Source organism: Sprattus sprattus (assembly GCF_963457725.1).
Source record: "Sprattus sprattus genome assembly, chromosome: 2".
NCBI classification, from domain to species: Eukaryota; Metazoa; Chordata; class Actinopteri; order Clupeiformes; family Clupeidae; genus Sprattus; species Sprattus sprattus.
In genome coordinates this window covers 37352155-37364461 of record NC_137921.1, presented here as the reverse complement: position 1 = coordinate 37364461, position 12307 = coordinate 37352155, and the positions used below count along the sequence as shown (strand labels likewise).

Sequence of the window (12307 nt, the reverse complement as noted above, 5' to 3'; positions counted from 1 at the left end):
GCAAGCTGAGCATATACGCATGTAGGGCTTCGTAAACTACACGGTGTGAAAACACTTGACAAAGGGTGAACTTCACGGTGATTTAAAGATCAGAGCCATATGCAGAGAGTGAACGCCCCCTTCTGACTGTCAGAGAGAGGAAATATTGACGATACAAAGGCGAACGTATCCTAAAGTGTTTCATTATTTTGGAGTTTGGACTTGTTGTTTGATGCATTAATATTCTAATATGTGTGTGTGTAGACTAGCGGATACATCAACCAAAAGAGACAATAACCAAGTAGTATTAGCCCGTAAAAAACATAACGGATACAAGACACCGTTTACTCCACATCTTTGTCCACTAGATGGGAGTGTTCACATGTTCTAGTCCTCATTAACCTGTTCAGAGGCATGCCATTGCTCTAAGTAGCACAGCACCCAATTTGACAATACCCAAATTAACATTGTAATGTGTGTCAGGGAATCACTTTTATTTGCAGATTGAGAGCCATCATCCCACCGATCTCACCTAAATTCACATTTTACTGTATGCGTTAACTTTATGCCTTAGATATATTTTTGTTTACATAGGCTATATACAGTGTCAGAAAAAGAGAGGGCATGCAAGCAAAATTTGCAACTTTTGTATAGTATTAGCAACTCCGGTATAAAGTATATTAAAAAGCACATTTGAAATATAAATAGGCCGTGAAATAAACATAGGCTACTCACTGTAACATATTGAAACTAAATTCTTATTGTATGTGGAAAGTTAGATTTAAATGTTTTTTTTTCAGATGTGTGCATTCAGATGAATAGATAGGCATTTAAATATTTTCTGTGCATTTATAAGTAAGGGTATGGTCCACAGGCAGAAGTGTCTACATACACTAACACATATGCACTTACAACACACTTGTCAGAGACAGAGAGTGCTTAGCCTGGCATTAAGCGGGACCTGACAAGCTGAACAGTGACACTAAACAGCTGCTGTTAGCATGTCTCATACATCATGACAACCCGTGACAAGCTCACAATGAGAGCTGTGCTATGACCTGATAGTACATGTACACGGTTTATATCTCCTACCATTCAAAATAAAACAAAACACCACGCAAAATTGATTCATGACAAAAATAGAAAAGGGTGAGGCATATTAATGCAATCAACAAGTATGGTGCTTCACCCACGTAATGGACAGTGGTAGAAGTGTTCTGGCTATGCTCCTTGCTAACTACATTTCATCATCTCTATTTAACTGGAAAAGATTCACTAACCGCCAATGACAGACCTGCACGCAGAGCCATTCTCTACTGGCACCAGGTAAAGAAAAGTATTTGGGGGTTTGTCGTTACCTCCCAATGTTACAAAACTGATAGATCTTTTGCTACAGATATTAAACCTACATTAAATTGCCACCTGCATTGGTTTGGTCTGATCTTAGCTCTCTGCAAACTGAGCATCTATGGGATCCCTGAGGTCTGGGTGAAATTCCACACAGGAAGAGTTGCAAACTCAACCCTCAGCCTTTCCCCTTAGCTATGCGGGTACTCTTCAGGTTCTAGTGAGAGGGGGGAGAATAAATCATGAATGATGGATAAAAGCAGTTATTTTTACATCGAGGCAGCTGCAAAACCAAAAATGGGTCTTCCAGAGGCAGTGCTCGGATCACACCAGGTTACTAAGCAACAGCCACATATGCAGGATTCCCCCTCCAACAGACAGTCAGTAAGGTCTTTAAATACAGAGCAGTTTTGAAGCTTTTACAGCTCTGAACCTATACCATGACTTGACCAGTCAGACCACTTGGGGCAAACGCATCGGGGGGAGGGGAAACATCATAGGGAAAGTAGTGCAGCTTGTGTTTGGTTGCAGGAGCAGCATAATGGTAAAGGTCACTTGGCTACACTTGTACTTGGAAGCAGTGGTGTAGTCCTTGGAAGCATGGGTGTAGTCCAGGGTATACGCAGGTATAACCACTTATTTTTCAGTCAGCATTGAGTATACCCACTTCTCAAAACAGGGCGTTTATCCTGTGCTGTATGGGCTGCTTTAAATTAAAAAAAAAAACAAGAGTATACCCACTTCTCCAAGGACCACTACACCACTGCTTGGAAGACAATCATGAGGACGCCTCAAACCCACCTAAATTTAAACATTGACATTTGACCAGTCAACATAACCACACTCTAGAACATTCACCAAGGCATTCTCTTCAAAGCAGAAACACTTTTATTCAAAACATAACCGAATTAGTCATAACGGAAACATTTACATTACATCAACATAAAAAGGTTTTTTTTTTTTTTTTTTTAAAAACGAACAAAAACTCAGGTTCGGTCAGTGTGGACGTCATTCCCCGCCTTGAACCGTATCATAGCTGAGACAACCTCTAGTTGGGTGATGGCACCCCGCTTGTTGAACTTCGACAGCCTGGCCGCTTCAGCACCAATCCACTCGCTCACTTTTGTAGCATCTCGTTTTGAAACGCACAACGTGTCGTTCACGTACGGGTGACTACCCTGTACCAAAGTGAAAATCATTGATGATCAGAAATCACATATCATGAGTTTATATAGCCTACCACATGGATAATGTTTCAACGAGGTTTTTTAACCAACCTCTTTCTGAAGCTTGTATATATAGTTTGAAAAAGCCTTTGTCCTCTTCTTGTCACTTCTCTTGACACTCCTCGGTTTCCTGGATTGTTTTGGGCACGGGGTCTTCATGTTTAAGATTTAGATGTGCCAAAAACCTCAAAACGGACGTTGTGGAGTTTTTGATGATAGGCTACTCTGCGGTGCGTCCTCTTGGGGAACAGGTGTAAGCACAAGCTTTATCCATGTATCTATTATAAAAGCAGCAGGTGTTTTCATTTTCAGATAATTAGCCTACTTCATCATGGTAGATTGCTGGTCCCAACACAGGAAAACGGGCTGTCTTCTCAACTTTTGCACACTTCGTCACGTAATCGTCATGAACACATCAATTACTGAAACTAGGTGGGAAAGAGGTATAAGATAGCTGTTTAAACTAACTGTCATTCAAGGTATCGTGATAAACAAATGTGATTTTTTTAATCAAATCTTTCGATTCTCTTCTGGTATCATCTAATCAGTTTGGCTCATCCTGTCCTTCCTCTGAGATTGCCAAACAGCTGGTCATACATTATTCTGCATTATCGTCCCCCAGCCCCTACCTTCCAAACACCACTTTGGACTCATGTAGCTTCGACCTGAGAAAACAAGTGAGCAATGGTATTATTGCCATAATCAGGCAATCAGGATGTAATTTATTTATTTATTATGTTATGTTTCTGTTGTAGTGTTACTCCACACTAGATTGGCCAAATTGCTGGTGAGCAGCTTTGGGTGGGGTTGCATTGAGAGATAAAGGGTATTAGGTGAGGCAACGGGAGCTCTCTGGATTATCCTAATCCAGTACAGTTGCCTCAGCCATCAGTGCTAGTCCTGCATTCAAGCTTGGGACAGCCATGAAGATCAATGCAAGATGTGTGGCTCTGTTGGCCATCCTGCTCTTAACCCAAGGTATGTGTACCAATCTGTGCGGTGATCCTCAGTAACGTCAGTGGCAAACGTGGGCGCAGAGGCTCAACTCCTGCCCTCCAGCCCAAAGATGGCCTTAAAATGGTCCTGAATGGATCCGTGCAAAATCCTCTGCTTTCTGCTCCTCTTTGTGCTGTGGCTATCGATGGGTCTCAATTTTGGTAAAGTAGTGAGTCTGCAGTTACTTTGGGTTTACATAACCCAAAGCCTTGCCCTGTAACATAATTTAACAAGATTATATGTTATTGTTTAAATTAGCAATGTCAAAAGAGGCACCGTCATGTCATTTTCAGGAGGAAAGAAATATTAATAGGTATCACTCAGGTATTCAGTTTGCATGCAGAGTTTAGTGCAGAAAAGTATGTATATATTCATGCACATTGCATGATAATGTGGCGTATAACTTTAGTGCTATTTCTTGTTAGCAGAAATTGGTTTTAAAAGTCTGGTAATAGCAGATGGTCTTCTCAGGTCAGGTCACGTCTAGTAAAAGTGCTTGTCATGTTTTAATGTCACTGATCCCTTTTTCGAACTGTCCTTCCATGCTTTCTACTTACTGGGACAGTCTTAATTGGAGTTAACACTCAGGAGGTAAGAGCTGCTCATCCCCCTGCTCGCTCTCCATACTTGCCACACTATATTATTATGTCCATGGGATGCACAGCACCTTCAGATTAACTGTTGATGCCTAGCACTCCTCTTTGATTTGTGAGTCTGTTTGTGCAACAGGAGGAAGAGCAAGAGGAGCCGGAGGTAGAGCAAGAACAAGAGCAAGAGGAACAAGATGTCGAAGATGTCGAAGATGTGGAAGAGGAGACCATCGAGAGGTGGACTGGGAGGGCCTGCACATGCGACTGTGAAGGCGGTTCCCCGTCCGGGATCCCCACCTTCACGGTTTCTACGCCCATCACCACCGTGGCTCCGCCCCTACCCTCCAGCCGCTTCCTGGAATGCATGCCAGGTGAGCCCTTGGCGTGATAGTGTGAGTGAGTGTGCATGGCATAAGCCAATCCGAGCCAGCGGGCTGTCTGCGGCATGTGACTTGGGCATGCAGCGGTAGGGGACAGCTATGATGGCAGTGGCATCATGCCATCGTGAGGTGCCTCTGTGCCACCGCTGTTTTGAACCTTGAGCAGATGAGGTATTGCTGTTGATGGATTGCAGCTATGTGCACACTAGTACACCTAAGAGAACATGACAGAGGGGCATGATTGGTGCTGCTAAGATACCCTGAGCCATGACATCACATAATCTATAGTACGAATAGTCCTCTCGACAGATCGTTAGATGAGTGGGGGCGATAAGGAAGAGTGAGAATGGATGCACTGAGCCTGAAGGAAAAAGCAAGATGGGTAAATAAAGCAAGAGGGAAAGACAGGATGGCAGAGAGGCAGGGTGCCAGGAACTAAGCTCATTACTTGTGCAGCAATGTGATGCACAGATTACAGGGCTGAAAATAGGGCCTGTCCTTCTCCCAATCCTAAAAAGAAAGCAGTGTAATGAAGGCACGAGAACGCACACAAGGAGCAAATGGGAGTCCCTGCTCTCTGAAGGGAGAATTAAGAGATAGATTGATACATTGTCTTTTGCATGCATGATTTATGTTGTACGGTCATTAAAGAGATAACATATCAGCAATTAGCTTTATTATGCTGTAAATACAATGAGCAGGATACATCTAAATTAATGCAAAGCAAATCAGTGCATTCATTGGTGAGCTTTGGGTTTTCAAGACATGCGACTGACTGCTATTTCTTTAAGTCTTATGAGCATCTTTGCCATGACCACAGATGATGCACTGTGCATAGTTGAAGCCCTAGTGAAAGGAAGCACACTCCAACTGCATGTTTTGTAAAGCACCCAGCCACACAGCTGGTACTTGGACCACATGCTGCTCTAAACGGCTTTCAGAGGAGTCACTCCAAATATCCCTCACCATGACATGAAGGCACGCATGCCACGAGATGGAGCTTATCTTGAGCTACTCAAAGTAGGAAATGCATAGGAAAACACAGAACAGTTGTCATGTTCTGAAATAGTGAATTTGTTTAGATTTGAATAATGAAATGTATGTTAAGCATGACAGTGACCTATGTTTTCCCTCAGAGTGCCCCTACCACCAAGCCCTTGGCTTTGAGTCCGGTGCCGTGACCTCCGATCAGATCAGCTGCAATAAAAACGAGCAGTACATTGGCTGGTTCTCCTCGTGGACCGCCGACAAGGCTCGCCTTAACAGCCAAGGCTATGGGTGAGTGCCTCCTCTCAGGTCAGCAGAGCTAATGGACATCTGTCCATCAGGGACGCTAAGGAAATCAAGGTCATGGAAAGTGGGGGACACTTTTAAATAACCTATTTTAAAATCTAATCTAATTTGGATTGTAATTTAAGTCGAATTGAGAATGTAGACACAAGATATACACTTAATATCAACTTTTATTTTCCAAGGTGTGCATGGCTTTCTAAATTCCAGGACATCACCCAATGGCTTCAAATCGACCTAAAGAGGGAGGGTGTGGTTTCTGGCATCCAGACCCAGGGCCGCTGTGATGCGGACGAGTGGATAACCAAATACAGCGTCCAGTACCGCACAGATGAGAACCTCAACTGGGTGTACTACAAGGACACGACAGGAAACAACAGGGTGAGGCACACTGTCATATTTAATAGTGCTACCTTTCCTGTACTCACATGGTGATCTGTTTTATCCAAAGCACTGGCAGTCCGGTGAAATCATCCCACGTTATCAATGCTCTCTACTGTACCCCCGCAACCTGTGAACTCGCCATTGATAGGCGACAAACATTCCTACTCTGCAAAGAGTAATTCACATACTTAGCCAGTGGTACTGTAAGTGACTACTCAACACAGCATCTGAAGACTGTTCAGATGGTTTTGTGAGGGGGTTATAGGAGCAAATCTCTGCCAGTTTTCTCATTGGCCCTTCCTGTTGCACTAGGTGTTCTATGGGAACTCAGACAGGACCTCGACGGTGCAGAATTTATTGCGCCCACCGATCATTGCGCGCTACATCCGCCTGCTACCCCTGGGCTGGCACACGCGCATCGCCATCCGTATGGAGCTGCTCATGTGCCTGAACAAGTGCACCTGAGCTTCTGGAACCTTCTGGGCCCCGGCCAACCACCCCTGATTTCCCCACCTTCCCCATTTTCCTTGACCTGGTAAATAAACCCTCAGAAAAGGTAGTCCTAACCATAGACATACGTATATACATAGTCTATGTATATACAGCCGCGGAAAAAATTAAGAGACCACTTCAAAATTATCAGTTTCTCTGGTTTTACTATTTATTGGTATGTGTTAAAGTAAAATGTACATTTTAGTTTTATTCTATAACCTACTGGCAACATTCCTACCAAATTTCAAATAAAAATATTGTCATTTAGATAATTTATTTGCAGAAAAATGACAATTGGTCAAAATAGCAAAAATGATGCAGTGTCTTCAGATCTCGAATAATGCAAAGAAAACAAGCTAATATTCATTTTTAAACTACACAATACTAATGCTTACACTTAGGAAGAGTTCAGAAATCAATATTTGGTGGAATAACCTTGATTTAAAATCACAACTTTCATGTGTCTTGGCATGCTCTCCACCAGTCTTTCACATTGCCGTTGGGTGACTTTATGCTACTCCTGGCGCAAGAATTCAAGCAGCTCGGCTTCTTTTCATGGCTTGTGACCATCCATTTTCCTCTTGATCACATTTCAGAGGTTTTTTATGGGATTCAGGTCTCGAAATTGGGCTGGCCATGACAGGGTCCTGATCTGGTGGTACTCCATCCACACCTTTACTGGCCTGGCTGTGTGGCATGGAGCATTGCCCTGCTGGAAAAAACATTTCTCAGAGTTGGGGAACATTGTCAGAGCTAAAGGAAGCAAGTTTTTCTTCCGGGACAACGTTGTACTTTGCCTGGCTGAGGTTATTAAAAGACCATAAGGATTGAAAAAAGCGGACTGGAGGGTCTTCTAGTTCGTCTTCTCTGATGAGTCCAATTTTCAGCTTTGCCCAACACATGGTCGTCTGATGGTTAGACGGAGACCTGGAGAGGCCTACAAGCCAGAGAATCTTGCACCTACTGTGAAATCGGACTCATCAGAGAAGACGAACTTAGAAGAACCTCCAGTCCGCTTTTTCAATCCTTATGGTCTTTTACAAACCTCAGCCAGGCAAAGTACAACGTTGTCCCGGAAGAAAAACTTGCTTCCTTTTGCTCTGACAATGTTCCCCAACTCTGAGAAGTGTTTTTTCCAGCAGGGCAATGCTCCATGCCACACAGCCAGGCCAGTAAAGGTGTGGATGGAGTACCACCAGATCAGGACCCTGTCATGGCCAGCCCAATTTCGAGACCTGAATCCCATAAAAAACCTCTGAAATGTGATCAAGAGGAAGAGGGATGGTCACAAGCCATGAAAAGAAGCCGAGCTGCTTGAATTCTTGCGCCAGGAGTAGCATAAAGTCACCCAACGGCAATGTGAAAGACTGGTGGAGAGCATGCCAAGACACATGAAAGTTGTGATTTTAAATCAAGGTTATTCCATCAAATATTGATTTCTGAACTCTTCCTAAGTGTAAGCATTAGTATTGTGTAGTTTAAAAATGAATATGAGCTTGTTTTCTTTGCATTATTCGAGATCTGAAGACACTGCATCATTTTTGCTATTTTGACCAATTGTCATTTTTCTGCAAATAAATTATCTAAATGACAATATTTTTATTTGAAATTTGGTAGGAATGTTGCCAGTAGGTTATAGAATAAAACTAAAATGTACATTTTACTTTAACACATACCAATAAATAGTAAAACCAGAGAAACTGATAATTTTGAAGTGGTCTCTTAATTTTTTCCGCGGCTGTATGTCTATGGTCCTAACAGCCAACCATGTCCCTTTGTGTCTGTGTCCCCACCTCTATACAACTTCTCACTTCAGTGATATGTTACACTTAAACATGTGGCCAATGGTGACGACGCACAAGAGCTTTCACTTGATAGGGTGGGGGGTAAAGGAAGAGTTAAAATTGAGTTTGAAGAATGTGTAATGTTATCTGTCTTGACCATGTGCACTTTCTGGATTAAACATTGGTGAGGTGATACAGTGTTGAAAAGTAGGGGAGACCAGGTACAGTAATAACATGGGGACAGTTGTAACTTGCTTATTTTCTCAGCTTGTGTGTAACGTAATGCGACGAAACTCACAGACAACCCAAAATAATGGCATCAGCATGCTACTTCAACAATTTCATCTTGTGTCTCTATGTTTGTCAAAAGTTATGGACATAAGTAGTCTTGTAGGGTAAAGACAGAAACACAAGTAACCTTACAAAGTAACCTTACAGCTGGTTGTAACCACTTATTTCCAAACTAGCTGCCAGTATAATTATTAGCTGCATACAATGTGCTATTCTAATTTTTTTAATCAAATTTTAAGAGAGGTCAACTGTAACACACAATACTATCAGCTGCAACCACCAAGTGTAGTTAGCAAGTGCAATAGTGAAACTCTTGGTTTGTAATCTCACAGGCATTCTGAAAACAAACATTAAAACAAATGCTGTGAACAGTACATTTTACAGGAAAACTCATGTCCATCACTATTTTGGTTTCAATAATTAAATAATGCTGGCAAGTAATTGTCCTTGGCCACTGTTACGACTGTCCCGAACACGTTTCAACTGTTTCCAAGGTGAATTAGAGAAGAAGAAAGACACATGTGCTAGTACCTGGTCTCCCTTACATTAACATGCTGTTAGTCTAATGAACTAAGCCAAGTGAAGGTTAGGATGGCTATACTTTAGCTTAACGTGTCTTGTTCTCTGTGTATGCTCTGTACTGTATGTGTTATCAAGTGTGTTTGTGATGTGTGGTGCTACCTGTACTGTGTATGGTGGTGTTTGTTATTTCTCTTGTGATGTATGGTGATAAAATAGAGCAAAACCTCTTCTGTTTTCCTGCAAAGCGGCTGTGTCTATTTTATACATTTCTGCGAGAGTAAGTAATGATAATTTAAGGGCAGTCATGTCCTTCAATAAACCAAAATTGAACTTGATCCTCATCTGAGTTTCTTTTGTCCATCTTAAATATTACATTTCTCAGAATGTAAATGTATCATTGTAATGGTATCAAAACTATGTGTACAATGCAATGTATAAGGAATCAATACTGCTAGCATTCCTTAGTACATATAAACTGTGATAACTTTCAGCTCTTGATGAGGGAGTCTTCACTTCCATGTGGCGTGAACAGTGTTTACAAGAACTATTACCCTTCATACGTTAGGAAATGCTGAAACTGATGGACAGCACTGTATATCTATACTTGCAGAGAATGCTGAGCACTTTTAATAATTTTGCATGGCAGAGGTTAATGAGACAAATAGCCTGTAACGCCACATAGCACACAAGCACAACATGGAACAGCTATTGTCATAGCGGGTGATGTGAACCTCTCTTTAAATGGCAGCCATGCAAGAGCCCCTGGAGCAATATAATTAATGTTCAGAACTGGGTGGCAGCTGAACATTAATATTCATTGTTTACAGTAACGGCACTAAACATGCTAATTGGACTCTAAGCTCCACTAGACAAAAGGATATCTGTGTAGGACAACTGCAAGGGGTTGGGTTGGTTCGTTCTGACTATATGAAGGAAATATGTGACTTTAATTGTGGTGTAAAATATAAGGGTGGCACTATTTATTCTAGTTGACCTCCAAATCCTCTTATGGTGGGACAAAGAAAATCCAGCGTTTTTTACAGCGGTACAACTCTGAGTCAGTTATTTATATTGCAAGTTTTATTGAGTCACTGTCGGTAACAGATGTAAACATAAAAATTGTTGTATAGCCAGGTTGCCAATAATATACCAATGAAAACAAGTGAACTGCTGCAACAGACCATACGTTAAAAGTCTACCAGTATGCTACTAGGTCATGTCTGTGTCTTATAATAAAACAACACATTTTCCAATACCTGTTTTCATTTCATTGCAGATAAACCTTTTTTTATAAATATTTCCAAAGACATGTTCTCACATTGGTATTAATATAATACATTTTTTTTAAATCCCAAAATAAAACATTTCTTCTATAAAGTAAAGTCAGTGACTGGTGGTTCTGCAGTATTATGTACTGTCATCACATTTATTTTAAATTGATCTGGGATATACTATATGTATACAGGGTATGTTCTATATACCGAACAGAAATACAATACAAAAGTTTGATTGCAGACAGCCTTGAGATCTGGCTATACGAGGCCCACCCCTGTGTTAGATAGTCATTTCACACTCAGCTGAGCACTGACCAAGAGTGGGTGGGGAGAAAGTACAAGAGTTCATTATCTGAACATATCCATGTAAGGTGCACCAATAAGGACCACAAAGTGAGATTTGTTTTTGCCAAGCTACACCATTGTAGACTTTGTTTGTTCTTCTTCCTAAAGTACTCTGAGACAGTTGCATTTCTGGGTCCTTCCATCTGACTGTGGATGCCCTCGGCCACAGACTGATATGATGAGGTCTTGAACACACTGGCCTACCTGTACCCAACTTCAAACTATCTCCCAGTATGAGTTTCATGTTAACCTGACCGGAGACGAAATGCCCTGCCTAAGGGATCTGTGGTGATTATCACAGTTGTTAACTGGTAGAGGGGTTATGCTGGTCTCACATAAACTAAGAGAGACTAAGAGAGAAAAGCAGGCTCTTGTGGTCAAAGGAATTACTCTAAAATTGGGAAATGCCATCCCGGATGTCTAAGATATAACAAAATAAACAGAAATGATGAGCATCTATCATTGTAGCAGTGCCCTTTTATAATTTTATGGGTGAAATAATTTATATAAAAAATTGCCTAGCCATTCATTTGTTAATATTGTCATACTTTAGTTTAAATACCTTCTGGTTACTTTACAACAGTAAAATACCTTTTTATTATCAATCTTATAGCAGATATAAAACAAAGTCTAATCTTAAAAATACAGTAATATATCTCTGTAGTCTTACATATCTATGATGCTTTAAAACGTGTAAACCACAGTGAGGACTAGGAACACATTTGAATGGTTCTACTGGTTCTAATATCTCAACAATGGAAGGATGATATCTTGTCTTGCAATGGCAATTTCCGACCAAAGAGTGGCACCAGAATGCAATAGCACCACTTTGGCCGCATCCCCTGGTGCATCAGGTAGACAACACAGAGGATGACCTTCATTTGTTCTCATTAATGGCTGGCCTTCATGAGCATGAGCTCAGAAAATCAAATCAGCACAAAAATGCTTATTTTGAAAATGGTTGTGCATCAGAAATCAAACAAGTGGCGCCAGTGAAAGAGCAGGGGCTGGCTTGGATTACCAGTCTGGGGGAGGACATCTACAGACAGACTGCCTTCATCAGTCCACAACTGAGCACAGGCATGTCTACAACAGAACGTATGTATATCTGAGATGATCATTTTTCATAAACTTAAATACTGCATACACATACCATTAAATACTCTTAATGAAATATATAATTATTATGCAGGATAATGTAATATTTCTCTCTATTATGTAGAAACTAAAGCTTTCACACTTATACTATACATCTTAGATTGCCATATACATATATTCATCATCTGTATCATATTTATTTCATAACAAAAATGATAATAATAATAATAATAATACATAAATAATATTACAAATTCTATCAAATATGGAAGCTTAAAAAAATTAAGACATTTATTAGGCCCACCGTTT

The 12307-nt window shown here is 41.0% G+C and overlaps 1 protein-coding gene across 1 annotated transcript; it reads left to right on the top strand.

Moving 5' to 3' along the window:
- Positions 1–3475: 3475 nt before the first annotated feature.
- LOC308360014 (retinoschisin-like) lies at positions 3476–6657 on the top strand (the record flags this gene model as incomplete). The annotated part of the gene is made up of 6 exons (XM_080831745.1): positions 3476–3530; positions 4114–4139; positions 4278–4509; positions 5655–5796; positions 5994–6189; positions 6505–6657. 6 exons carry the CDS (start codon positions 3476–3478, stop codon positions 6655–6657), a joined length of 804 nt encoding a protein of 267 aa, XP_080687871.1.
- Between the last annotated feature and the right edge of the window lie 5650 nt (positions 6658–12307).